The 24,710-nt window shown below is 28.8% G+C and overlaps 4 protein-coding genes across 7 annotated transcripts; 2 read left to right on the top strand and 2 right to left on the bottom strand.

Annotated features, from left to right (window-relative positions):
- Positions 1–72: 72 nt before the first annotated feature.
- On the bottom strand, positions 73–6,676 carry LOC111026192 (coatomer subunit beta). Its single transcript, XM_022304221.1, has 15 exons — positions 6,440–6,676; positions 6,131–6,360; positions 5,682–5,851; positions 5,393–5,600; positions 5,194–5,331; positions 4,947–5,139; positions 4,717–4,865; positions 4,378–4,653; positions 3,576–3,918; positions 2,718–2,887; positions 2,341–2,638; positions 2,099–2,260; positions 1,890–2,035; positions 1,594–1,830; positions 73–173 (listed from the first exon to the last, which is right to left on the bottom strand). Exons 1-15 carry the CDS (start codon positions 6,531–6,533, stop codon positions 102–104), a joined length of 2,886 nt encoding a protein of 961 aa, XP_022159913.1. The 5' UTR covers positions 6,534–6,676; the 3' UTR covers positions 73–101.
- A 3,999-nt stretch (positions 6,677–10,675) lies between these two features.
- LOC111043071 lies at positions 10,676–12,950 on the top strand. Its single transcript, XM_022327868.1, has 3 exons — positions 10,676–10,762; positions 11,556–11,720; positions 11,825–12,950. The coding sequence occupies exons 1-3, from the start codon at positions 10,676–10,678 to the stop codon at positions 11,936–11,938; spliced, it is 366 nt and encodes a 121-aa protein (XP_022183560.1). The 3' UTR covers positions 11,939–12,950.
- A 1,913-nt stretch (positions 12,951–14,863) lies between these two features.
- LOC111042695 (galactosylceramide sulfotransferase-like) lies at positions 14,864–19,360 on the top strand. Of its 4 annotated transcripts, none has more exons than XM_022327405.1 (3): positions 15,061–15,147; positions 17,798–17,894; positions 18,260–19,360. In XM_022327405.1, exons 2-3 carry the CDS (start codon positions 17,833–17,835, stop codon positions 19,305–19,307), a joined length of 1,110 nt encoding a protein of 369 aa, XP_022183097.1. In that variant the 5' UTR covers positions 15,061–15,147; positions 17,798–17,832; the 3' UTR covers positions 19,308–19,360. The 4 variants fall into 4 exon arrangements, with proteins under 4 accessions (XP_022183085.1, XP_022183091.1, XP_022183097.1 ...); XM_022327411.1 differs by having other exon boundaries at positions 18,269–19,360; XM_022327393.1 differs by lacking the exon at positions 17,798–17,894 and having other exon boundaries at positions 14,864–15,147.
- LOC111042689 (U4/U6 small nuclear ribonucleoprotein Prp3) lies at positions 19,305–23,156 on the bottom strand. Its single transcript, XM_022327383.1, has 11 exons — positions 23,006–23,156; positions 22,676–22,887; positions 22,455–22,613; positions 22,008–22,373; positions 21,758–21,918; positions 21,604–21,689; positions 20,754–20,896; positions 20,451–20,665; positions 20,231–20,377; positions 20,034–20,130; positions 19,305–19,590 (listed from the first exon to the last, which is right to left on the bottom strand). The coding sequence occupies exons 1-11, from the start codon at positions 23,154–23,156 to the stop codon at positions 19,453–19,455; spliced, it is 1,875 nt and encodes a 624-aa protein (XP_022183075.1). The 3' UTR covers positions 19,305–19,452.
- Between the last annotated feature and the right edge of the window lie 1,554 nt (positions 23,157–24,710).

Raw genomic sequence — 24,710 nt, forward strand, 5'->3', positions numbered from 1 at the left:
GATAATACGTAATTCAAAACACAGTATAAATATAATATGTATAATAATAAAGATAAACTCTTGAGGTTAATGATTTTCTGTTTGAATCCGCAATGTAGAGCTTAGGCCGCAACTGCTTTGTATGGTCGCTTTTGCATCATGTTGATTTTGTCACCAAGACTGAGTGCCATCCCCTAAAATAAAATGTTATAACATGACACATTGCTATAATTTATTATCATGAATTAAATAAAAATCATTGTTATTAAAAAACAGAAACAGCTCTATCCGGTTGTGCCTAAATTCAAACTTTCACTGTATGAGCAAAAAAAATACTTTTCATATTGTTTTTATGTTTTAATTTTAAGTCATAAGTATATAACTAATTATAGATTTTAAACATTAAACTACTATTGAACAATTGTATGTTTGGTTTTTTTGTTATAATTCAGACTTAAATGCATTTATAATGTTTAAGAATATTCACAATATGCTGGCTTAGTTGTTTATTTTAACAGTCATAAACAGTGCAAAAAATGTAATTATTCTGAATTTGTTTTACATTTTAAAAATATTTTCATGATTCATGGCAGCTATATGTGGGAATGCCAAAATAGCCATTCAATATAAAGTTATTTAATAGTTACTACAATATTAAATTGGGTATAGTGTATGTTTTATTTAGTCTTACATTCAACTGTAGGCCATTGTAATTTTATCAGTAATCTCAGTATAATATTTACAGTTTCTATGTTCATTGTTTATTGTCATGGAATTCTATTATTAAAGGATCATATCCCAAACTATTTTACATGCATTTTTCAGAGATATTTTTAAGTATTCTCTGTTAAAAAAATGTCTACTAATATCACATATTTTACATGAAATTCATTAAGACTCCATTACTCCATCATTATTTCTGGTTTGTTGCAAAAAATGGATATTAAATTTAAAGTTTAAAATTAAAATCATGCATTCTCATTTAGATAGATCAAACATGTTTCTAAGACTCTTAGAATCCTAATCAACAATAATATGTTTTCAATTTTTTCCAGCTAAAATTACTTGAACTTAATTATATATTTACATAAATGTGAGAGTTGAATAACTTGACACGATAAAACCACATGTCATAAAAATATTTAAAAATATATATTACGCAGTACAAAATTTGAATTTTACACCCTTGATGTTCTAATGTCTGACCTGTCAATCTTAACACCGGATCATGTAAAAATGTAAAATAATGAGTTAAGAAAAAAATGTTTATGATGAATAGAATTATATTTTTCTCTATAGTTCAAATATTTTTAAAGCCTAATGACTCAGTTCTACCCTAATAGAATATTGTTTAGGTACTTAAACAATATTATATTTTGGCAGTATTCTATGTGTAACAAAATATGTGATTTAAATAATCCATTCACTATCAGTTCATAATAATATGACATCATTATTAAGTTTACATATTATATGAATTTACATGTACAGTATAAAAATATAATAATTAGATATTTTTACAAAAATTAAAAACTATAAAATGTGTTACTTTATATTAAATTTAAACTGTTAAGTATGAACAATTGTGAAATATAAATAACATTTTGTAATTACCTGACTTTTAGCACGAATTCTAATATGACCAATGACTTGTGGCTTATCCAATCCCTTTTCAATACTTAAATTTGCCAGAGCATCTTCGCCAAATATCGATCTCGCATATAAATTTGCTGCCATAAATCCACACTGTCCAGACAATGCTTTTTCTGGAGTTAAACATTTCATGTTAGTGCTCTTCAATAAATGTGCCAAATATTCATTAAGATCTGTCAAACTGGTAGAAACAGAAACCTAAAACAATAATCTGTTAATACCTAAATACTGTAACACAAACACAAAAAGGACTATACTTTGTTCTCCCACTCAAATTCAGTCCACATTTGACGGAACTCAGAGTCGTTACATACAGCAGGCATTATGTAGTCCATTATGTCTATACGAATGTCATCTAATACAACCACATTTCGATCACCAATTGCACCGCCAATATCATACACTAGTTCAAATAAATAAATAATAATTAACATAAGTTATAAAAGAAAAAACTCATTTAATTTACCAATGTTTCCAAAGATTATTCCATTTTCTGTAGACGCAACTTTCACACTAGCTTTGATATTACAGAAATCGTGAGGAGCCAAAACAACAGGTTGTGGTTTTTCAACCAACTTCAAATCTCCCATTGTGGCCAACTCGAGAGTACAATTTTGTAATGTATCACCTTATATATTAATAGTTATTGTAATTATAAATTTATAAATAACTCATGTAGTCATGTCTAACTCAAAATTAATTTTTTACCTGTTTGATTAACAATCAATACATCCAAAACGATATCATACTGATTGACATGAACATAAGCCTCAGCATACACTGGATCAGAAAATCCAGTCAATTGTGTAACTTTATTAAGTTTACTATTGGTAGAAAGTCCCGATGCACCATCACCACTATTCTGGTGAATAGAACCACCACCAGCAACGGCTTGGTTTAAGCTGAGTTCAAAAACATTTTCTGTACCTTCCGTGCCGTTACTACTGGTACGTAAGAATACAATGGCATCATCAACATTAACTTTATGTCCCGGCTTTTCTTTAGCCTAAACAATTTTTAAACTATTAATAACATTTTAAAAATAAACATATATAATGTGGATTTTATTTTTTTCATTAGCTTACTTTCTTGTTGCTGCTTTCTTCATCTTCTTTAGCAGCCAACATTTCATTTAATGATTTGCTGCACTCTTTGGTATAAATTTCTTCAATCTCACTATCTCTATCATTCAATATTTTAATACTTTCCATAATCTTGTCTCCATCATCAATGCCAATTGGTTTAGAACAAATTCCTAAAAAAAAAATATGCAAATATATAAAACACATAAATCAACATTACAATTTACTATTATTGGCATTGATTTAGTTGATAACCAGGTGGAAGTTTCACCTGCCACGCAATTCTTTCATATTTTTTAAGGTCCTTATCATTGATTTAAAAATGTATACTGTGTATAGAGATAAAACAGGTAGGTACAAAATAGTTTAACCTGGTTTGTATTTTATAAAAATGACATACTCACTCATTGGATATTTTAAGAATAATTATAGGTAAACTCAGTGACAGCTCGTGGATTTTTAGGAAATAGGGCACATCCAAAAAAATATAACCAATATAATATACATTTGTATATTATAGATTATATTAAATGACTTTTTACAAACATTATTAGCTGATAATCGGCATATAATAAACGAGCGAGTAAAAATAAATTGTAATGCCAAAGCCCGATGGCAACAATAATTCGCTGAAAACAATTTAATTCATTATGTGCACATCAATTCCATTATAAAGCGGGTTGCGTGTTTTGACTTGTTTTCATTTTTACACTGTACAAATATACACGGGGATTATGTGAAAAAAGTGGCATGGTACTACACATATCTGAGTGGCAAGGGAAATAACTTCTAGGCGGGCATCAACTAAACTAGTGACTATTTTTTTTAAACTACAATCAATACAATTTAAATTCTAATTACCTGATTTTCCAAGCTTCAAAATATAAGTTAAAATTAACATAAGTTTAACACAAAATTGATTAGCCTTTATCGAATCTTGTTCTTCCCAAATTGCAGCATATCTTATGCCCAATTTAGTGAACGTAGTGCCTAATGCAGCACCAACGTAGAAATCTCCATCAATAAGATACTGACGTAATGGTGGTCGTTTTGCCTGACCACTGCGTGGTGTATTTGTAATAAATGCTGATTGAGTAGCATATGTTCCATCAGATGTAACCAACTGTGAACCACTAGACCCAAATTCTTCAACAATTTCTGAGTCTCCTGCTGCTTTCTTCAATTCATCTTCAACTAAGGGCATCTAAAATAAATCAATGTACACATATTAATAACATATTGCAATTACATTATTATTTATTAAACTCGCAAAAGAAATAATTAATATATAATATAATATTTTAATTTGTAGTATATTCATATCATTTAAAGAAATGAAAATTAAAAACTCTAATAAATAACTCATAGATATACGCCACTGTGGTCTGCGATACAGTTTAAAAATGTCTACATTTAAAATATTAAACTGATCTATACGTACAGATCAATTATTAACTGATTAAAAAAAAATTTATTTATTATTTATTTATTGATTTAAGATGTCAAAAATTTTAATTAAATAATTGTTATCATTATTTGAACAAATATGCCAAATTCTAACTCTACTAATAACCTAATACTGAATCGGTATATATTTTCTGTAATAGTTATAACTTATAAGTTAAAACCAATTTTCAAAGTATAAATCAAATCAATAATATACCTCTCCAAGTGATGTTTTTATTTGTTCAATTGTTGCTTCAATATCTTCTTGTGAGTTGGCAAATTCACCGAGTATCCACAATGCAGCTCTGTGTACATTGGCAGACTTAATTGATTGGAAAACTTCTAATAAACGCTGAATTATGAGAGGCCGTAATGATTCAAAGAGGTAAATAGCTTCACGCAAAAATACCATGACATCTGTGGCAGCCAATTCTATACTATCTGATAAGAATTCAATGAGTACAGGGATCACTGTTGCAGCTATATCTGGAAACTATAAAAATTATTTTAGTAAAAATAACCATTCTACAACTAACTTCATAAAACAATAACAAACCTTAATAGAGCACGTATGCAATGTGCGCACCAACAATTGTCTATACTTTCCAGTATCTTCGTGTTCAGCTAAATTATGAGTTTTTTCCACTTCGTTTTTCAGAACAAACACCATTTCTTCAATGTTACGAGATGATACCAAATCCATAGCTATACAAACAGATATCAATGCATTATCACATTTGAACTAGATACTAAGTATTGTGTATAAATAATAGTATGGATGATTACCCAAATTCAATGTTTTCTTTCTAACTTCCAAATCAGTACTCGATAATACTCTTAGTATATCCATGACCAAGTCCTGAAGGACTCTTTCATGTGAAGGGTGTTCCTTAAGAGCAATTAAACGGTCCAAAACAATGAGTTTTACATTGTTATCACTTTCTTTTACAATTAACTCGATATAACAGGAAGCTGCTGCCTAAATCAATTTTTTTTTGTAATATATATGTACATAAATGCAATAACAACATACCTTTACGGCAGTAGGTGCATTCGACAAGGTGACCAATGTTCCAGCGGCTTCATAACGAACAGCTGGGCTACTAGAATTCAATAAATTGTAAATACAACGTATGAAACGGGATCGTTCTGAAGGATTTGCATGACACACCTAATTTTAGTAAAACATAGTTGTAAATAAAAATTATTAAGTTAATTTAGTTTTCTCTTACTTTATATATGAGTTCTACAATAACTAATTGCAAAATGTCACCAAAAGAAGCTACTTGATCCAGACAAGAAGCCAGATATGTAAGAGCTCTATCTTGGTCAGCGTGCAGCAACATCATAAAAGCATTACGTTTGCAAGACATGTCTTGCTCCCCATCAAGAAAATTAGCAATAAGTTCCGGAGCATCAGGTATCAAAAATTCAAAATTCCTATTTTACAAGTTTATATTAACATAATAATAATTTAAAATAAAAATAATTGTTTTAACTGAGTATACAAATTCAAATTACCTATAAATAGTGAATATTGCTAGTACAGCATTACGTCTTACATAGGAATGACGGTGTTCAAGGCATGAACGTATAGTAGGCATCAACGGTTCTAATAACTCTGGTTCTTTCAATTTACACAAGAATCGAAGAGTCGACCCTCTTAAGTATTCGTTTGGGTGTTGTAAATCCTAAGATACAAAAATAAATAAATACAATTTAGACCAATGACTTTGTAATCAAAATTAATAGCATTCGTAATTAAAAATAGTAAAATACATTTAAAATACCGGCTACTATATACATTTAAAAGGAAATTCACATCTTAATTAATTGACTTATCAGTTATCAGTATACCTAGCACATTTTACATTGAACAAGTACTAAAATAAATACCACTTAATTTTGGTTCATGATAAATTTGTTACGGGAAAAACTAAATTATAAAAAAAGGTTCAATTTTTATTTACCTTACGATATGCATCACAGACCAATATCATTTCCTGTAAAAGTTTTCCATCTGCTGTAGTTTTTGGTACTATTTCCCAAAATATTAAAAGTAGTTTTTTAATTGTATGATCTTGTAACGGTAGGACGAAACGAATTATTATCATCAACAGTCCTGGCAAACGTTCTCCATTGGCTATCATATGAATGACTTTTTTCAATGCTTCAATTTTTGTTTTGCTGTCACCTTTTTCTGTACATAATACATCAACACGAAATGTCGTTAATAATAATAATTGAATACACAACCACGACGGATGATTAATACTAACCAAGATCTGACTTGAGTTGCATTTCGTTTGGCATCTCATAATCGCTAGAGATATTGATCAAAGTGTAGCAAGGCTGTTCTATTATAGACGACATCGTGACTGGAAAGTAAAAATATTCACAAATAAAATACAATCCAAACGCTTATTTGAGTGAAAACGTTGACATTCGGAAATAATAAATCTCTACAACTATCCGAAAATCGTTGTATATAAACTTTTAATAAAACCCAATATTGTTTTATTATGATAACACGTCATAATATGATACGATGCATATTGTTATGAGCACTTACCGTGGTCCTGGTACAGAGTACCATGTATGCGTTATGATAGTCTACCGGCCGGCGCGCGGCAGTATTTCATATTTAAAAAAAAATGTTATGAAACAAAATTCGAATAGGTAATGAAATCAATCGTTGTTTACATAGATATGACATTTTAGAGATCTAAATGAATGTTTTCAAGGGGACGCTACAAAGGCGTTTGTTGTCTCTGTCTTACAAAGGTACGACATGACAAATCTTCATTCACTCATGACTTATCACTAATCCTATTATCAAACTTATAGGTAAGAAAATTATCTACGCTTAGGTATCAACGAATTTCGAGATATTTTTATTCTCAAGCAAGATATGGGTTAGTGAAATATCACAAACTAATAATGTTTAGTGATGATCAAAACAAGACCTAGAGTCCTAGACCAAGACTTTTAAAATCTTAGTCTTGGTCTTTTTATTTTCACAAAATGTAAAAAAAAAAATTAAAAAACCTGTTTTAGCTGCGTGTATGTTTTTTGATACGACCATCTACTTAAAAAGAAACTTAAGTCCAATATGTATAGAATATTTATAATTCAAGAGTAAACATAACAAAAGTCAAACAATTTGGTTTTTATTTTACTCGTAAGAACGAAGTGTATTTATTTATTTATTTAAATTTTTAAACCGGCCAAACCCAACTACATACATTTTAATAATTAACAATCGTTCGTTAACAGTTATATACAAAAAGAGAAGAAAAGAAATAAAAAAAAAGGCAATGGTGTACAATATGAAAGATGATATAGTTATATAATACTTATGGCTGTGAATTAACAAGTATGAAATTACAATATATTTTGGATGAGTTGAAGTTTGGTGCTATGAACATATGGATTTTTAATTTATTTATAGTTTTCATTATTCTATGGTGGGGAGTAGGAGTATTGCTTGCATAATTAGTTACTTTTGTGTTAAGATAAATGTGTTTTTAGACCGGGATTTCCTAATTGGGGCGTGGCAGGAGAAACGACTTAGAAACTCAGGACAGTCAATACTTCCTGTGAAAATTTTATACGAAAAGTACAAATCGAAAACGACATTGCTCTGTTTGCGTTGCGACTGATTTGAGGTTAGGAATCGTTAAAAGTGGTGTTTGAGAAGAATGGGGCTCTATGGCTATAGAATTACCAATGTATTACCAATAGACTATACATACTAATACTAAAAGTTTTAAGTTAAAGTTATTTAAGTTTACGACAATGATGACATGCAGACAATTTAGTTTAAGGGGATTCGATACCGTCATTTTCTGTTTTTGTCTAACACACGCGTGACATAGTAATTTAGACGTGTTTTTTGCCAAATATACCAATTGATCTAATGAAGCGATAAGAATTCTAAAAACAGATTTGAATTTGTGGTAAAGTCTACTTGAAATCGACTTTCCTACATTTATGATTTTTTGATTTTAACTTCTCCGAACATTGAAATACAAAAATTTTTAAATGTTTTTTTTTAATATGACATTTTTAGGAATTTGGAGAATAATATCAAAAATGTGGGAAAATCGATTTTAAGAAGACTTAATGACAAATTCAAATCTGTTTTCCGATTTATTATCGCTTCATTAGATCAATTAGTATGTTTGGCAAAAAACACGTCTAAATTGCTATGTCACGCGTGTGTTAGACGAAAACAGAAAATGACGGTATCGAATCCCCTTAAGACGTTTAGGTACTCAATTTCCAATACGGCAATACCTAGTGATAAGTAATTTCCCGATATTTAACCTAAGAGCAAGGAAATATTCCTTGGAAATATTTCCAGAATTTATATTTATTTCCCAAATAATGGAAACTTAACTATAAATTTGTGAAATTCCAGTAGGTAAGTCAAAATTATATTATTGCCAATCCAAACACAATCAAAATATAACTATCGTCTATCCTTATTTTATGATTAGTATTATGATGGTATCTACTTTCCTCAATGAAAATTGAAAAATTATGTCTTTATAATTTATAGTTTGTATCTTGTTTATTACTATATCTTCTACACAAAAGTTACTAGGTATTAAAGAAAATATATCTGGTAAAACACTTAGCTTAGTTTTTTTGAAGATACATAAGAAATACATTTTCAATGTTATATTAGTTTCTTCATATCAGTCATTAATCCAATAAACCTCCCCAACAGTGTAGACCCGTAGAACGAAAAATTTCAATTTAGGGATAGCAAATATGTGAAAATATTTCCGATAAATTCCCAATTAAATATTTATTTATTTTTGTAATGTTCCCAAGGCTCATCATTAGCAATATTACAAAAATTACGGACGAAAATAAAGATGTGCTTACCATTAAAATGATATCTATCGTAGTCCGTAATAATTTCCAGAAATGTTTAACTTTAATCGAATAGTAGTATTTGATCCAAAATAGGGGTGTATTATAGACATAAATTATCCTATTGGCTATTTGCTATTTATACTTATTAGCAAGATGGAAACTTTCGACATTTATTTAATACTTATCGATTTTAAGAAAATAAAATATTAGTATGAAACGGCTATACTATTTTGTAAAAATAATTTCAATTATTTCTAATCTTTTTTACAATAATTCGACATATCCTCGAATACTGATCAAATTTAATAACTATAAAAATCATTTCTTATTATTTTCGTTATAAATATTATTAGTTAATTAAATCTTAGCTACACTAATGTGTTCGGGGGAAAAAAAAACTGCAAGTCTTTCAGTGTTGGTCTTGTTTTGGTCTTGGAAACCTAATCTTGGTCTTCATCTTGCTAATGCCAGTACTATCTTGGCCTTGGTCTTACAGCAAGTCTTGCGAGACCGCAAGACCAAGACCAATTTTGATTATCATTAAATGAATATTCATATCTCGTTTGAAAATTAAAAAGAAAAAAGCTCACTCTCAAGCACGGATAATATTCTCACCTAAAAAAATTGATAATAGGTCAATCCACTCTAATATCAAAGCTGACAGCTTATTATTGAAACTGGTGGCCGAAGATTTGCCACGTCATACGTGTCACGTGTGTAACTCACATCAGAGACGACAAATGCATGAGTAGCGGTGTTGCAGCAGTTTGAAAGATTTACTAAAAATTTAAAATTACACTTTTTTTTAAATACTTACTCTGTTCTTGTATACATACGGCTATAAGTATATGCATATTATAATTTAACAGGTACATTTTTAACAGTTGTAATGTAACAGCCTATGCCATGTACTATGTACATTAAATAAATTCTGGAAGTTCTAATCATGATAAACCTAACCCAAAGTTGTTTTTTCATAACATTTAAATATAAATAAATAAATAATTAGAAACTTCGTAATTTAGATATTTATTATCATAAAATTATATAGGTGCATATAATGCAGACAAATATCTTGAAATTATATCCTATAATCGTGTGATCATAATTTAGTCAATGTTAATTTAATAAATCGTCTGAAGGTCAAACCGTAAATAATCAAATTCTAATCGTATTTGTATGATAGTCGTGTTAAAAGTTAATAAATAATAACCTATCGTAATTGATGATATAAAATAATAGTTATTCTGTGGTAATATTGTTGTTTATCAGAATTTAAAATTAAAATTTAACATGGTCGAAAATAATACATACCAATAATGTTTATGATGGAGATCTATTAAACTTTAAAATATTTTTAAGATATAGTATCTATGGCAAAGATTGATCAAAATACAACATAAAGTTATTTTATGTAACATTTTGTACATAAACTATTCAGTACCTAATTCAAGTAAACCGATACCTACCTACTACATACTCCTTCTATAACCAGTTACGGTATAGTAACCAGTAACCACTGCATATCAAGTTTATATCTAATATTCTAATGGTACTCTTAAGACTTGTGGTAAATATTAAATACTATGCTATATCTTATACTTCATATACCTATATAGGTGAACACTATGGCCGATTGGCATACACCGACACAGGTAGAAAGAGCACTAACGACCATGTGGATGAAACTTGAAAAGTCAAATGTGCCATTAAAGGTATCCTAAACTCATGTCCAAATCGATTATTTTATATTTAAATATATATTGGACGACTTGAGGGTTTGGACGTAGGCAGAACTAGACACCTCTTATTCAGACGGCCCACTTAGGCTCGCAGATAGTTTAAAGAACTTTTTTAAAATTTATTTAAACAATCATACATGGCGGTGGTGTTACAAAAATGTAATGAGTCGTAAAGTTAATAATATTGTCAATAAAATTATACCTAGCGAATCCATTAAAAATTAAAACTTAATAACAAGGAAAGTTAAAATTGATTTTAATAAATTTTAAATTGTCACAAAAAAAAAAATGAAATTCAAAAATAAAGAAACTAGTATTTTTGTTCTGGTAACAACAGTATAAATACATAGATACATCTTGCATGCTAAGGGTTTAATTTTAATACATTATATTTTTTAGATTCTTACAATATTTCTTATAGTGAATCTCCATATTAACTCTTTGATTTTTAAAACACAATCAGCTATATATATTATATATACAATTATATTTTTAATTTATAAGTACCTACCTGATGATTGAATATTAATGATGATATTTTATTAGTCAAATAATTGTCTGAAGCCGATTTATACAATTTTTTTAAATGTTGATGGCTTGATGCATCAATATACAAAATATTTGAACCAATTGTTTTTTTTATTATTATTATTATTATTATTATTTATATAATCATAATAATAGTATTCAAAAGCCCGTCTAATTAAATTTTTCTAGGTGCTTAAATACCCTTGATATTCATAGACTATTTATGCCTGTGATTTAGGACATATCAGAAGGAGATCTAATAAGTTACTTTGGTAACAAGGAGCCAGTCGTGCAAAAACTGCAGTATGAATTGCTTTTTAACTCGAATAAGTCATTCGATCCGAAATCAAAACAAGATAGTTGGAGAAGTAAAGAAGAAATACGCGACAATATTTACAAAGAAGTATATACGAATATATTTATGATCTACAGCTCCTAAATCTCCGTGTACTAGAACAGTAAAAAATTAATTTGAATGTTCGTTATTGTCTTGCTGATTTATCATAGGAAGAGCAACGCACAGTGCCTGTTGTGACGTCCCACCTTTTTGGTCATCGACTCAAAAACCTGGAAGGACGGTCGTTAAACAACTACATGTGTAAGGAAGAAAATAATAAATAAAATACTGAAGAATACCTATATTATTAAAGAACAAATTTTTTTCCCTCATATTTTGATGTCACGAAAACTTTCATGAATTATTTTAGACGGTAAAAAAATTAATTTGTTAGGTGTGCCCCTCTCTTTTTGAACATAACTTTACCGACGGTTTCGTGTAATCTGCAGAATATCCGATCTGGCGTTTTCATTTCGAACGGATAAAACCCTTCATTCATAATACTACCTATATAATATAATGTAAATACTGTAAGTTAATCTTCCAGTTACTGAATAAAACATATTTTATGGTCCTCTGAAGTTTTGTAGAAACAATCTTTTACCTCATTATTTTTTCAACGGTTTATATACAAATATTGATATTAGATATTAAATTACATTTTGAGAGAGACAATTGTACTGATCTCAAAAAAGACGACCAGTAAATATTTTTTTAAATCCTACATGCTATGGTCCTACTGCTGGTTATTATAAGTTAATAGGTAATACATAATACATAAATATATATATATATACAGTTGTTAAGACAACCCAACATTTCTTGGGAATTTTCTACTGAGGATAATACTTTTCGAATTTCTGATAGATGTTCGCAAACCAGCAGTAATTGCAAGAGGAGATACTGTATCGTAATGGATCTTCTTCTTGATCGTCGTATTCTTTCTCATTCTCCGTTAAGTTCGTATCAGCGATTATTTCATCTAAAGTCCGAGTGCTACTGGTTACTGGTTACGGTTAGCTCCCACCTAACAAGCAGCTTTGTTCTATTTCGTGCGTCTATTTTTCAACACACTTCTTAATGCAGAAGGAGGTATCCCCAGCTCATTAGCAATATCCTTGTTTAATTTAAAACAATATCTTCCTTTTTTTTCCTCGATCAATCCTTCGTCGTATTTTTTCAAAATGTTGAGTTTGTCCGAAATCGATAGCGCTTTACGTTTTATACCACTACTCACTGGCCATAACGAAATAACGATTGTACACTTGCGAACGAACTGCACTTACTAAACCTCGTAATACGATAAAAGACAGTACAACATTTATAATAGGTAATGATTGGCGATTGCGATAAAATAAAACGACAAGGACACGTCAACTAGTAAAATTTCTATTTTTAGTATAAAAAACCTACTAAAATTTATTGTAATCTGCTGAACAAAAGAGCGTTTTATCCGACGCAAAAACAAAGCGAGCGTCTTAACTGGTGGTTTTTACATTGACTAGTATAGGAAACGTCTAGGGACCGACGGAAAACAGTGTCTTATTCGGGAAAGCGTCCTAAGCGAGTATATATATTATAGGATAGCGACTCTTTACCGTTTTGTGTCTCAGTAATGCGAGTATATACTATACATTTGGAACAATTTTTTTAAAAGACCTCTGGCAGTGATTATCATACGCGCTAATGCGCTATACATCAATACATGTTTAAAAAACTTATAAGCTAATCGAGTCGTCTCGATATAATTTTACGGTGAAAAGGTCAGTAGTAACCCGCAGCTCCAACGAATGACGAAATAAAGTTTTTAATTGACAATGATAAAAACACAATTAATACACATTTTCCCAAGTAACGCACCCCTTAAATTTTTTTTCTTGTTGAAAATGTTAACAAAAAAATACATTTAATATTTTACTCGCTTCTCGAAAATGTCATGTTTGTGAGCTGCATTAGATAATTGATATCCACATTTTCCGCCGTCAAATATAATGTTCAATTTAAATTTTTTTTTTTTAATAGAACTTATGAACTTTTAGCGTACCTTCGGTCGAGAGTACCGTGACTCGGGAGTCAATGTTATAAATTATAATATAGGCAACCTATATATACCTGGTAATGTTTATTATTCCGTAGGCAACAGAATATTTTTAATATATAAAGGAAACTGTAAAGTATATTATATTTTATATATTTTTAATAAACCTATTTATTTATGTGTATCTTTATCTACCTGCAGGGTACCCGGGTATCTATTCACAACCATAAATTAATTATATATTTGTTTGACAATCAAATATCAATATGATGAAAATGTATTGCCTTAGAAGTTAAGTGCGGAAAGCTGAAATAGTTTTGAAAAAAAAAGAGGTATTCCGTCGTCCCGAGTCCTTTCTTTAATTCAAGCACTGAATTAGAACTATAGCTTTGCAGATATGAAATGACAGAATAAGCTATTGCACGCAAATTGATATTTTTCTTCTACGAAGAAAATCCGAGGGAAAATCTATGAATCATAAATATCAAATATGTTATTGTTAACAAACCATAATGACAATACGAAAACCTCACGAAAAAATCGGTCAGAAACAAAAAACATATTTTTCGAATTTGGTAGGTACCCGTGTATATTCTTACCATAATACTGGTAGACTCAAATGGTAGTTCGATGTAGGTGTACGATATGTACGTACTTAAACACAACAATATTTGTTAATAGTTTGTGTAACAAATAACAATGTGTACGTAATGCAAGAAAACTGATGATTGGACACGTATCTTATTAATTATTATGATCTATAGTTGATTTATACGTTTATGAATATCGATACCTATGTAGGTACACATGATGCCCACAAGAAACAATGTTGATTTAAGATAAAGACAATGTTATAATAATTTATGACCTGGTATTGAAGCAGTCAAATACCTACGTATTTGAGTACTCAAATGACTTGTAATTTGAATATATTTACAAACTACAAGTCACACACGCACAATATAAATATTATATTATATTATACACATAATCAAAAGCACTCATGAAATGTAAGTGTGTTGCGTGAAGTGTGTACCTGACTGTGTAAAAAATTATCTCTCGAAATTAAGATACGTATGTAGGTGGTAACCGACTAGGTATCTAACAATTATTTGGGTGGATCTTGTATTAATATTATATATAATTGGGTCACTTATAGTAAAAATTGTTTAGCTCACATAATATAGAAATAAACCTGCGCCACACGTATACCAGTTACCAGTTATAATGGAAATAGGCTAGTGGTAACCTACTGTAACCATCATATTATATAATAAATTATCAACCGTTCAGTATTTTCTACATAAATAATTATACATAGTATTTTTTTTTTTTTTTAATAAAAACAATGCGGTTTATTAAAATAAAATATGCTTTTGCCTATATTGTGATTTTACTGACGCTAATGACATTTTTAATAAGTTTTAATTTCATTCCAACTGGATTTGAGCATAGGTACGTACATCAGCTATAAGTACTTAATTTCATATTTAAATCATGATAGCATATTATATTGTTGTCCATTAGTCCATATAACAAAACATTAAAACCTCATTTAATTCTTATCATTGATTAAATATTAATTTAAATTAAGTCTGCAGATCTATAGAGTAAATTGCAATCAACGATTGAATGAATATTTTAAAGTTAAGGTACTATGATGTAGCCATACTGTCCATTTAATTATAAACATATAAAAAATAAAACATTATACATAATACGCACAAACCATAACTCGCCATGATCATCATAGACATAATAAAAATGTCATAATATTTATATTAATTTAGTTCATAATTGTATAAATATAGCGTTATTTATCAATTTTGAGAAAAAATGTGACCGTTCAACAAGTAAATAAAAATAATATCTGCAACCTTTCTATTCTTACCTCTTAAGATATAGGTACCTACCCAAATTCACCAATTCAAAATTGTATAAGAACAGATACAATTTCATATTTTTATAATTAAATGTATTTTTTTTTGTTACTAATATTTCTATTTTTATTACATAATATGTTCGATTCTATGACCTATGGGCTAATACTTCAGGTTTTACACTTCAGCACTTGCCAATAACTGTCGCTTTTATTTCAAAATATTAAATAATATAGCTCTCGATTGTCCAATGCTATACAATTATAAAATGAAACACAAAATACAACAAATATACCTAACTATCTAAATTTTATTTTATATTCATTTAAATTGGCTTTTAATAAATCTGGGCATTTTATTAAACTTTGTAATATGCACTAGCATTAAATCGAATTTTTTTAAGTCATTTTTTTCTTGTTTTTTATTATATTTAAATCATCTAAATAATTAAACCTATTAATTGTAACTGAATCTGACTTTTATTTTACCAATCGATTACTATTTCCACATCTAGCCATCGAGTATTTACTTAATATTACCTGATATATTGTACACAAAAAAAAATATAATACTATTGATGGATTAATAGGATGATAAGTATAGGTATAGTTTCGTACGTTCAATGTAACGTTTTAATTCATATAAGTAAATTACTTTTACTTGTTTTTTATTTTACTGCTGCGTGTTAATTTTGTAATATTTACTTGTTTACTTATTAGTTATTTAAAATGGAATCTAAAAGAAAGGGCGGTGCCGGGGAAATCGGAGAGAGAAAATGGAAACTCATCGAAAAATCAAGCTAGATCGGTTTAAATATCGTCAAATATCGACTAATATTTTTCATACATTGTGACTCAGTTATAGAGTAATAGAAAATAAGAAATACATTGTACAATGTACCTACTTAAGATAGTGGACTAGACGTAGACTATATAGTAATTTATGAGTTATATTAGCGTTTTGCGGTTTAAATTTAAATTTTAGGATAATATGGAGTGGAAGGAACGAGGTTATACCTCAAAATTATTTGAGTTATTTCCATAAAATGCAGTTATAAAAAACAAACATTTAAATATAAATTATTATATGGTGACAGGTATTTCAGAAACTTCCCCCGACATAGGCGACATGATATCTTTTAGTCTTAGATGCTGTGGGCTGGAGCCCCGCAAAGTGATTCACTCCGGTGCACATTTACTAATTTTTCATTGCAATTTGTAAATGCTAATTCAATTTTTCTTAATAGTTACTAGTTAGAACTACATATTAAAACATGCGTGTATATAGTGTATATTTAAATGTTATATAAGTCAGCATACGATATGAAACTTTACATTGCTACCTATTACGGTAACTTATTTAACTATTAGTATATTACGATAGCCGATAGGTTGATTTATTTTTTGCCAAAAATATTGTATCCTTTATTGCATTAAATAATTAATATTTAACTATTATAGTACTGTACTTTTTCATTATACTATATTATTGTTATTGTGTTTTGAATTAAATCCGCCTTATAACAGTAGGGCATTTTGAATAGGTTCATATAGGTATGTATAAATTGATGATATAGCTGAAAATTAATTTTAAAATGTCCTCGTTGCATATAGGTAGTAAAATGTAGGTAATAAATGTAAAATATACGTAAAAGTTTCAAGTCACCACGATTAATGTTTTTGAATTACAACAAAAAAAATAACGTCGTTATTCTTCGCTTAAAGATTCGATTTCATCAAATTTTTAACTTAAAATATTACAACATTTAGTACCTAACTTAGTGTCAGTGTTGTTGGCTGTTGCTAAGATTTTCATGAAGGGGGAGGAGGAGTGTTAATTATAAACATATTAAACATCATACATAATACGTACAAACTATAACACACCATAATCATCATAGACATAATACAAATATAATATTTATATTAATTTAGTTTATAATTATATAAATATAGTGTTATTTATCAATTTCGAGGAAAAAATGTGACCGTTCAACAAGTCTTAAATAAACATAATATATAGGTACTACATTTCTTCTTACCTCTTGAGACTTAAGATATACCCAAGTCACTAATTCAAAATTGTATAAGACAAATACAATTTTATTAAAATTGAACTTAAATTCCCTCGAAAAAAAAAACTCTTAAACTGCAAAAACTCCTATGTGACAATATACTAGGTATACTAATACTACCTATCGTAATTGATTTCAATGATTTGTATAGGTACTAAATACCAATTGGTACCCAACCTACCATGAATGTCCATGGTGATCAACAAGTTGGACATACGTTTTTTTGAAGTGTACCTATCTTGCAATGAGTAAATATCCAATCTTTTTGAATAAAATATATAAGATGGGTCATTGGTAGATAACATTCAGTTCTTAAAATATTTACAATAGTTAATTCTATGTCAATATTGTCGATATAAGTGAGATATTTTTTAAGACACAAACATTTTAAGTTACCTATTACCTAAACAATTATCTACCTACCAACATATTCATGCTTTTCTTAGTATAATATATTAATGACTAATGTAATAATATAATACTATCATAGTTTAACCATTTTCTAAAAAACAGTTACTAGCAAAAATATACAATAAATTGGACAATAATAATATGTTATTAAATATTTTTCTAGAATATGCAAATAAAAATATTATTTAAAAACTGTTACAAGTTTTTTCAGGACAATCATTGAATCGCAGTCAACACAACCTGCAATGGTAACAGAGAACAAACGTATATTTTTTATGAAAACACATAAATGTGCTAGCTCTACTGTTCAAAATATACTGATGCGATTTGGTCATATGGAAAACCTTGATTTTTTGTTACCAAATATGAATAATTACATAGGAAATCCTAAACATTTTAACACAAGTATGATAAGTAATAATTATTCCACCGTGGATGGCAAGTTTGACATGTTTGTTCATCACACCAGATATTCCCAAGAAATAAAATCTGTGATGAGATATGGTACAATTTATGTCACTATTCTTCGGGAACCTACGGCATTGTTTCAGTCAATATACTCGTTTTACCATTTTGATAAAAAATATAAATGCAATCTAACTGAGTTTATCACCAATAGGCTTTCGAACAAATCATCTACAAACCAAATAAAACGTTACAGTAACAAATTAGGAATAAATCAAATGAATTGGGATTTGGGAATGGATACAAATGATTTTGAAAACATTGAAATGATAAATAAACACATAAATATGATTGAAAGAGATTTTGACTTTGTTATGATATTTGAATATTTAGATGCATCTCTTGTTTTGTTTGCGCATTTCATGCAATGGCCATTAGAGCAAATGGCTTACTTACCACTTAATACCAGAAATAATACATATAAACAAATATTATCAAATGATGATGTTAATCGATTAATACAAGTCAACATGGCAGATAATATGTTATACACACGATTTGTACAAAAATTTAAAGAAATGATAAACAAATATGGAATAGAAAAGCTAAAAAAAGGAATTAAAAGCTTGATGGCCATAAATCAAGAAATATTAGAAATGTGTGTGCAATCGGTGGCAAATAAAGGTTATGCTAGAACAACATCATACAAATTAAAAGCAAATGCAAAAACGATGTGCAAGTATATTGCAATGAATGAATTGAAATACACATCACACCTAAGGGAAATACAATATGAAAGACAAAAGAAATATAATGCGCTGGATAAATTAATGAATGATAACTAAATATTATAAAATATATTATCATATAAATTAAAAAAACATTGTTGAATTACAAATACATCTTTTTTTTATAAATAAGATAAATACATATTTTAGCTGAGTGATAAAAACTCACAAATTGTTGAATGCATTTTTCCTTACATTAATTTTAATCCATGATCAAATCACTATATGCTAGATCCCAATAATGTTCCACTCCATGTTTTTTCAATTGTTCACGAGCCAATTTTTCAGAAGCACATACTTTAAACTTTATTTCTCCAAAATTACGTTGCTTTGACATACCCTGAAATTAAATCACAAAATACAAAATTAATTAGAGATTATATAATACAATATTTGAAAGTATGAATACACTTCAATTGCAATACAAATTGTGAATAAATGAATATGTTTTCATCAATAAGACAACTATTGATTTACTTTCAGCATAGAACATAGACTTGCTTAATAAAATAAAATTAAAAAAATGTTCATAATATTGTCTAACATAATAAAATATTTAGATGAAAAAATAATTAACATTTAATTTTTTTAAGCTTAATAATTGTTCAATAAAATTGGGTATTTACAACTATAAAAATAATCAAATATAAATTAATTAATATAAACTAAAAGTGATTACATAATAACTAAAATCCATGAACAAAGAAATGTATAAATAAATATATCTGTCCCGCAATATTTGTGGTAACTTAATAATAGTTGTAATTATTATTTTTTTATTACCTCCCATACTAATGAACATTTATTGTTTGATTTTGGTTCTGATTCATCTTTAGTTTTTATAACATCATCCTCCCACTTCATTCTATGTAACATCAATCTAAACATATAAAAATATAATACATAAATATTGTGTGATAATTTGTTTAATAATTTACCATTTTTATAATTCAACAGTTAAACAAATATGATTTAGTTACCTTTTATACTTTTTTTGTTGTTTTGGTCCACCTTCCACAATAACAACATTACAGTCCTTGCACAAAATCACACAACCAGTCATAAATAGTTGTTTGCTATTGGTTTCTATTTTATATTTCTTCGATGGATTACCTAAGTCTTTTATTCTAAAATACATACATACATATTTTAATTTGCTCACTATTATTTCATTAAGTTTAATACTAATATCAATTTTACCTATATATAGCAATGTTAACACCTAATGTAGTATCTTCCTGCAACTTTCTCATTTTTTTATCACGTCTTTGTTCTGGATTTAACCGACGTGATGCATTAGCCTCTTCGTGAGCTTTTTGACGTTTTGCCATTTGTGCCCTTACATGAGATTCCATTTTAGTTGGATCTTGAACTGCTTCTGTACCCAATACTCTCATCAAGTTTGAAATACGAAGCTAATAATTAAAATATTATAAAATAAATTAAACATATTAAAGGAATAATGATAATGCGAATATGCTATATAGTTTATAATTTAAATACCTTAGGTTCAGCTGGAGGTTCTAAACCCAGTCTAATTTTTTCTTGTTCTTCTTTCCATGTTTCACGACGGTTTTGACGCCGTAGTTTCTTTCTTTCTTTTTTTGTTAAGAACACAGGCATAAAAACTGGTTTCAATGGATCAGCTGAAAATGATATATTGTTTATTAATTTATTGAACAATGTTGCAATTGCAGTGACTTAAGTAAAAATACATCAAAAATGTAAAAAATTTTAATCTTGTATTAGTTATTGTATTTGCAGTAAGAGCAGTACTTCAGCTGTTTATTTACATTTTTAAATTATAATAAAGATAATTCTAAATTCTAAATTTTATAAATTAGATTAAGATTTGAAGACGCATATTCATAAATAATAAAAAAGCATTTTATATATATCAAGAAAGTATAACATTGGCAGTTTGAACTTAAAATATTTTTAAACATAGAAAATGACATACACGTGTGAAGTTCTCTCTAATCATTACAAGTATTTTTCGAAATAACATTGACAACACATTGTCCTTGGAAGCTTTTATTTATATGACGTACGGTAAGTAAAATAAAATAATTATTATGATCAATTAATAAATTAACACAAAATATAAAAAAAAGGGGTAAAGAGGGAAAGCAAAAAATTCACTGACTGACAAAAAAAAGGTTAAATAATCTTAAACTCATTTGCATGAAAATTAAATTAAATTAATTTTTATACAAGAATAATCTTTTTTATATTCATCCAAAACAAAAAGGCAAATGCCTTCAAATCTGAATTCTATTTATAAATATTAAATTGAATAAGTCTTAAACTAAAATTTAAATCTTAACGATATATTTTTATTTTATAGTCTTACTTGGTGGTCTCATTTGCAATGGATGTTCCACTAAGTGTGATATACTACTTCTTTTAAATTGAACTTCACCGGCTTCATTTAAGTAACTATAATTTGAAATATTCATGTATAGTTAAATAGTTAAGTAACATTATATTTACTATTACAAACTTACGATGCTCCGTCTAAAATAACACTATCCCACCATTCAAAATCAGGACAATGTTCAGTTAATTGTTCTTCTTTGGGCACTAACAATGCCATTTTAGTTACAGATGAAATACCAGTTTTACGAGCAATTTGTGAAATTTCATTTTGCAATTTTTCTAACTGGGCCTACATTACAACATTTTTTTAAAATACATATTAGAATTAGGTAAAAATATAAAACATAACTAATTGATATGATGAATATTTCAAAATACCTTCATTCGTAGACGATCAGCAATTTGTTGAAATTTTCCTGGTTCATGAAATTTTAAGGATCGTTTTGTACGGATATTAGTTTTTAATGTCAATCGGGGATCAAAAAACTTTAACTCTGAGGAATCTTCATTAGATTTTTCACTGAATGTTTGTTTAAATTCTTCTCGCTTTTTCGCTCTGATATTAGCTTTTAATGTGGGTATAACTTGTGTTAATTGAACTTCTTTACCAGTAATATCAATTGTACGCCCCTCACTATCAAGAATCAGAGGAGTTGGTTTTTCAGCAGATGAACTACTCATAGTTTTGGGAACACTTGGAACTGTCTTTATAATACCGGTAGCTAACTTCTTTTGTATTTGAGCCTTAATATTTCAAAAATGTAACATTAGTAAGTAATACAATTTATAAACAATATAATAATCTACACATATTTGTAAACAAACCTGTAATTGAGCAATTTTTGCTTGTTTCTCAAAATCAGTTGTTATTTGTGGTTTTTTATCTTTGCCATTAGTATTTTTTTGAACACCAGATGATGGTATGGACAGTGCTTTTTTCCGTTCTTCAATCATTTTTTGAGCATTTAACATCATGTCTTTAATCTATTAAAAACAAAAATATTGAAAGACTAAACACAATTTGAATAAAAAAAATAGGTAGATACCTGTCCCATGGAAAGTGCCTCTTCTTTGACCACAGTTGTATCATCTTCTTTTTTACGTTTAATATTATTTTCGTCATACTCAGTTTTAATAGTACGCTTTGTAGTAACAGGCACATTATTGACCTTCATAGTCATTCCTTTAGCCAAGTCAAACGCCTTATCAGTTAAGGACAATGCTTTGCCAGGATCCAACAGTGAAGACCGAAGTTTGTCTAGTAGAATGAAAGGCAAAATTAGGTTTTTGTTTTTAAGAATGGAGTAATAAATTAGCAATTAATTAGTTAGTAGTTAGTGACTAGTGTACATTTGATTTATGGTTGAAGTATTTACCTGCAGTCTTGTACTTATCGTAACCAGACGATAAGCAGTGCATTAACGTGGTCACCAGAGACGGTTCTCTGAATCCAAGAAATTTGGAGACGGTCTTCTCCAAATACGGCTTGATGTCCTCAACTTCTTTTCTACTGATTGATAATGCCATACTTTTTTGTTGAAATGTTATCGTACCTATGGTCTAATAGTAAAATAGACAGAAAATAACCGATTTCCAGGCACCCAGCGAATAATGAATAATAATGAAAACGAAATACTAAATAATAAATAACGTAAATCGTTAGTAAACGTTAGACTTGGCAGTAAGTACTTAAACCTGCGGTTGGATAACAGGATGCATGCCAGTATCACCGTGAAGAGATTAAACAATAACATGGCAAATAACATAATATAATTATTATAGGCCATGAGATTACGGAAAGATGAAAAATTGGATCACTACCTTTTGTTCCACAAAGAAAGATGTCCTAAAGTCAATTTGTTCGAACTGAATTGATAATAATAATAAATAATAATAATATCATGTTAATACCTATAAGTCTATGATTAATATCCAAAATGTACATTATTGTTCCATAATTTATTGTTCGGACACTTATTTATTCCAATAAATATTTGTCCCGGCAACCGATATTATTATATATATTGTTGTTCCAAAATATATTTGTGTCACTAGCCAATACTTCCAATATTTGTTTGCTCTAATGCTCATCGTGCGGTTCCAAACTATATTCCAAATTTGGAATTGCATTTAAACCAATGGGGCAATGGATTTTCATTAAGGTGACTATATATGGACTTTGGCTAGATCGATTTTTCTCCAACCAAATTGGGTAGTTAACAGGAATTAAATATGGGGGGAAGGATTTGCTTACAAATATTGGGCTTGCCCCCCCCCCCACCATTTGAAGATGGATATAACCCTGGAACAGTGAGGTAACAAATTTAAAAAAGTCTATTATAAACCGTTACAAATAAAAAGGAAAATGATAAATTATTTTCCATCTATTTAGTTGATGTGGGGGGGGGGGGTTCGCGTGTAGTTGGCCCCTCATTGAGAAGCCAGTTATAACTTGTGAACGATGAAGTAACAAATTCTCAAAACTTGGTTACAAATAGTTACAAATTAAAAAAATTAAGTTATACAATTAATTTGGTAGTTTTGCGATGAAGTGGGGGTTGGGGGGCTAACCTCACACACGTCATTTTTCTTATCCATAAGTCATAACGATGTACTCTAATTTTTTTTAGTTAGTACATACTTGTGTGCTCCATATGAGTGATTTGATACCCTATGTCCCTAGTCTTCATATCCACTTATTCATGACTGATGCTTTAAATTTTTAAATAGTTCATTTCTTCAACTCGACCACTTCGAGCATTCAATTTTTAAATTCTTTAATTGATTGTATATTCATAAAAATCTTTGGAACTACGTTCCGACGAAATGGTCGGCTGTACCGGTACGACGGATTCAGCTCACAAAAGGCAAAATTTGTTATTTTTTCGAATTTGTTTAATTTTTAATGGATTTTGAATTGTGGATTAGATCACGGTACCATCTTCTCTTTAGATTGTGGGAGGATTGTTGGAATGGTCGAATGGTGTCAGACTTTGGTACCGATATTAGGGGATTTGGGCGGTTGATTAGACGCAGGAAGCGTTTGAATAGCATTTTTGCAGTTTCGTCTACATTATTAAT

Source organism: Myzus persicae, unplaced genomic scaffold (genome assembly GCF_001856785.1).
Source record: "Myzus persicae strain clone G006 unplaced genomic scaffold, MPER_G0061.0, whole genome shotgun sequence".
Classification (NCBI taxonomy): Eukaryota; Metazoa; Arthropoda; class Insecta; order Hemiptera; family Aphididae; genus Myzus; species Myzus persicae.